The 4,510-nt window shown below is 42.8% G+C and overlaps 1 protein-coding gene across 1 annotated transcript in view; it reads left to right on the forward strand.

The window, feature by feature from the left end:
* Positions 1-4,510, forward strand: part of prrg2 (proline rich Gla (G-carboxyglutamic acid) 2) — a 10,003-nt gene continuing 5,493 nt past the window's right edge. The window contains exons 1-3 of the mRNA XM_014020969.1: positions 1-135; positions 220-313; positions 4,157-4,329. Coding sequence (XP_013876423.1) covers positions 232-313; positions 4,157-4,329 — 255 coding nt within the window. The 5' untranslated portion in view covers positions 1-135; positions 220-231. The remainder of the gene's footprint in view (positions 136-219; positions 314-4,156; positions 4,330-4,510) is intronic.

Consider the following 4,510-nt stretch of genomic DNA (forward strand, 5'->3'; position numbering starts at 1 on the left):
TATCAAGTCAAACACAGCAGGAGCAGGTTATGTTCGAGGCTGTGTCGCTGCTCCCATGGTTCTGACAGCTTAAAGGTGTTTGTTCTCAGAAAGGCGAGTCAACTCACAGCCAGGAGGGGCCACAAAGGTAGATAGGTGAGTTTTTAGAGGTACATCCTCGGCATACTGAGCAGAAGAGTTGTTTGTTTCCTCAGAGGCTCTTCCTTGTTTCTGCTGCAGTTCTTTGCTTCGATGGCAGCCCTGTGGGTGTGGATCATTCTGCTGTCTCTGCTGCAGTTGGTCCACTACACTGTCACCTATAGACAGGTTCCAGGTAAACCACACCTCTTCTTAGAAGTTCTCACTAACATGAACAGCACTAAGTACAAAGCAATGGTTATTTGACTTGTCTTTAGTCAGGGAATGTTGCCTTCGAGCTGYGAAACTGAAATATTGGGACACCACATTCACTACCAGGTGTTTGTCCTGTGATGAAAACATCAATCTGAGTTAAAGGATCAGAAAAATCTCCTCCCTGTGCTGTTGACAMATTAGTATCAATCTTTGAAGGAATGTTTATCACTTGTTGCCCCTCATGTCAGAGCTTYGGACCAACATCATGTAAAGAAAGGACATGTAGACATAAGGAGAACAGATTGAGTTACAGTCTTTATGGTGCGGACTAGCTGTGATACACACAAACATGCACATTCAGGGGCTGGTTTTTGGTGGTGGAGAAAATCATGTGGTCTTCACCAGTAGTGTTGTAGTACTTGAAATAGGTCTTGGTCACGTTTGTATTTGRTCTCGTCTCGGACATTGAGGTCTCAGAATTTTATTTTGAGACCACAACTATGGAAATATCACTAAATAGCCAGATTATTGTCCAGTTTATTTGTTAAAATCATTGCTTTCATTGGATTTAAAATATACCGATTCAATCCAAACCTGACTCATTGCTATTTATGTATTTTTGTTTCTGGCTGTCACCCATCCCCACCCCACCCCTTTCACTCGCATGCAGCACTCCAGAAAAGTGAGCAGTGGTTCTCAGGTAGCAGGAAAAGATATCTGCAAGATCTTCAGTAATACAGTTCAGCTACATAAATCATAAATAATAGATTTGTAAAGAAAACRTTGAGGAAAAAGCATACAGCTTCCAATTTCTGCAGTGCTTCACTTTCAGAGTGGGGATTACGTCAAACTTTTATYRTCATGTACGTYAACAATCTGCCTCTKTAGCAAAATTCTTTCCTCTGCCCTCACACTWAGATTTTGYCAGTATTAGCTCCATATATTAAGTTAGCTACATGTGTACAAAATACTCTATCTTTTAGGGAGCTATATTTTTATTATYTTTTTTCTTTCTGGTTTTGGTCTTGGACTTGTCTTGGTTTCGAGAGATTGGTCTTGACTTGCCTTGGGTTAGGTGGTCTTGACTACAACACTATTCACCAGGTTTAAAAAYGATTCAAATTTAACCTAAAGAGGACAGAACACAACAGATCCCATTGTGTTGATATTTATTTAAAAAAAGTTTAAATGAAAAACAAAGTCTGAACTAACAGATTGTGCGTCAGAASTTCATGGTCTAAAAAAACTGGACCAGAAAAGAAAATCTTGTCCTGACCTCATAAATGTTCTTCAGATTCAGAATGAATAAAACACTTAAAAACCTCATGGAAGACCCTYAACACTGTTTTGGGGGAATTTATTGACATKCTGACYAGAGAGTCCRGTGGATRGAGTTCAGGTCTGGACTCTGTGGGTCACCCCAGACCTGTTGAACCCTGATCCTCAGCCATGTTGGAGTAGAAGAGAGATTTCTCTAGAGTGCTCCCACTATATTGGAGATCTGACTAAAAGTTCAGATTTCAACAGTGAACAGGTGTGTGCAAATACTTTTTTCCATATGGTATAACATCTTTTCAATAATATTATAATTAGTAACTGCAGACAAAAGAGGGAGTTTTCCTTCTTGGCTGCTGAGAATGGAGTAATAACTTTAACCACTGGTTCTTCACAGAGTTCTGTCCTCAAGGGTTATTAAAATCATTTAGTCAAACTTTGGAAATAGACTTCTGTGTTCTTGTCAAAGAATTTTCTTATCAGAGTCCCAAAGCACTGGTTGGAGTGGAACTACTTCTTGTACTGTTACAGAGAAACGATCATGAAATATCCAATTTAGACATTTCTAAAGTGTGCTGCTTAGCTTAGCTTTAAGAGTTAGATTTTAAATGTCTGATTAAATTGTTTTTATTGATTGTAGCTCCATCACTGCCATGAGAAAAATCCCAAGAGGAAACTTTTCAAGAAGCTACAACAGAAAGTAGGTCTGATAGGAACGCCAGGCAGAAAAGCTCTTCAGAAAGACTTTTAACTCACACCTCCTGGAGAAATTTAACCACATCCCAGCTGACATTGAGTCAGAGTGGGCCATGTTGTCAAGGCAGCTGCTTTGATYGGTGGCCTCAAGGTTGTTGGTACTCACGGTGGACATCCTTGAACTCAGCGGTGGACACCCTAGGGTGGCTGTCAAGCTGACGGAGTCCTATCAGGTATTGTTGACTGGTAGGACTCTRGGGGCAGTTGAGGAGTATCAGTACGCCAAGCAACTGTCCTGGCTGTTGCTGAGGCAATGGCTTAGGTGTAGGAGGTGTTYGTTGAGGTCTAAGATAAGGACTCTCAATCTGCTTTGATGGAATTCTGGCAAAATATCAGGCAACTAAGGCAGGGGAAGCAGCACTTCACTGTTTTCAGTGAAGGTGAGGTTCTGTTGATCTCAACCAGTGATGTCAGGAGGTATAAGGAATACTTCTCAGACCTCCTCGATGCCACCAGCATGTCTTCTATGGAGGAAGCAGAGTCCTAGGACTTAAGGGTTGGTCTGTCAATAACTGGAGCTGAAGTCTCTGAGGTAGTTAAAAAGCTCTTGGGGACAGAGCTCCAGAGTTGGACAAGATCCTCCCTGGTTTCCTTAAGGCTCTGAATGTTGTGGGGCTGTCTATGTTTTGCAACATCATGTGGACATTGGGTGCAGTGCCACTGGATTGGTGGTTCCCTTCTTCAATAAGGGGGACTGGAGGGCGTGTTCCAGTTACAGGGGCGTCCCTCTTCTTAGCCTTCCAAGTAAGGTCTATTCAGTGGTACTGAAGAAGACAGTTTGATCAATGGTCAAACCACAGATTCAGGAGGGACAATGCAGGTTCTGTCCTGGCCGTGGAAATGTGAACCAGCTCTTCCCCCTCACTAGGGTCCTTGAGAGGCCATGGGAGTTTGCCCATCTAGTCTACACGTGTTTTGTGTACTTGGAGAAGGAATTCGACCGTGTTCCTCAAGGTTGTTTTGTGAGGGCTGCTCCGTGAGTATGGGATTGTGGATCCATTGTTACAGGCCATTCAGTCCCTGTACAAGCGGTGCAAGAGTTTGATTCACATTGCTGGCTATTAGTCAGACCCCTTCAGGCTGGGAGTTGGACTTACACCGGGGTCACCTAATTTGTTCATAACTTTTATGGACAGTATTTCTTCGTGCAGCCAGTGGGCAGAGGAAGTCTGGTTCAGTGACTTCAGGGTTCCATGTTTGCTATTTTCAGATGATGTGGTCCTGTTGGTGTCTTCATGCCATGATTTTCAGCTCTCACAGGAACAGTTTGCAGCCAAGTATGAAGCAACTGGGATGAGGATCAGCACCTCCAAATCTGACTCTATGGTTCTCAATCGGAAAAGGGTGGATTGCTGTCTCTGGGTTGAGGGTAAAGTTCTACATCAAGTGGAGGAGTTCAAGTATCTTGGGCGTTTGTTTATGAGTAAGGGAAGAATGGTAAATGGTACTGAACTTATAGAGCGCTTTTCAAGTCCCTCCAGACCCCAAAGCGCTTTACACTAACAGACATTCACCCATTCACACTCACATTCACACACTGATGAAGAATAGAGATTGAGATTGATGGACGGATCAGTGCAGCTTCTGCAGTATGAAACTCAGCTGTAAAGCAAAGCTCTCTGTTTACCAGAATGGTCTACTGTAACTTCCTACCCTCACCTATAGCCACAAAGTGTGGGTAGTAACTGAAAGAAAAAATCACGAATAGGAAATGGAGTGTATTCAGATGTACCTTGGTCCCAGATTTTAAAGTTTGACTTACTGTTTTTCTTCTCTGCCTTGACTCATTCAGGAGAGCCAGTGTTATTGAACCAGCAGTCAGCAACCTCCTTTCTGTCCCGCAAGCTGCTGGCAAACAACTGGGACTTTGAGCTGGTGGTGAAAGACAACCTGGAGAGGGAGTGTATTGAAGAAGTGTGCAACTATGAGGAGGCTAGAGAGTGTTTTGAGGATGATGCTAAAACGGTAAGTAGACTGAAATCCGTAATTTCTAAACTTTCCTAGGTAGAGAAATGTTATGTTTTGAAAAAAACTTTCAGATTATGTTCTTAGAGTCTCTTCATAGAATGTTCTCCAGTCTCTCTCTCTCTCTCTCTCTCTCTCTCACACACACACACACACACACACACACACACACACACACACA

The sequence above is a fragment of the Austrofundulus limnaeus genome, unplaced genomic scaffold, assembly GCF_001266775.1.
Source record: "Austrofundulus limnaeus strain Quisiro unplaced genomic scaffold, Austrofundulus_limnaeus-1.0 Scaffold274, whole genome shotgun sequence".
NCBI classification, from domain to species: Eukaryota; Metazoa; Chordata; class Actinopteri; order Cyprinodontiformes; family Rivulidae; genus Austrofundulus; species Austrofundulus limnaeus.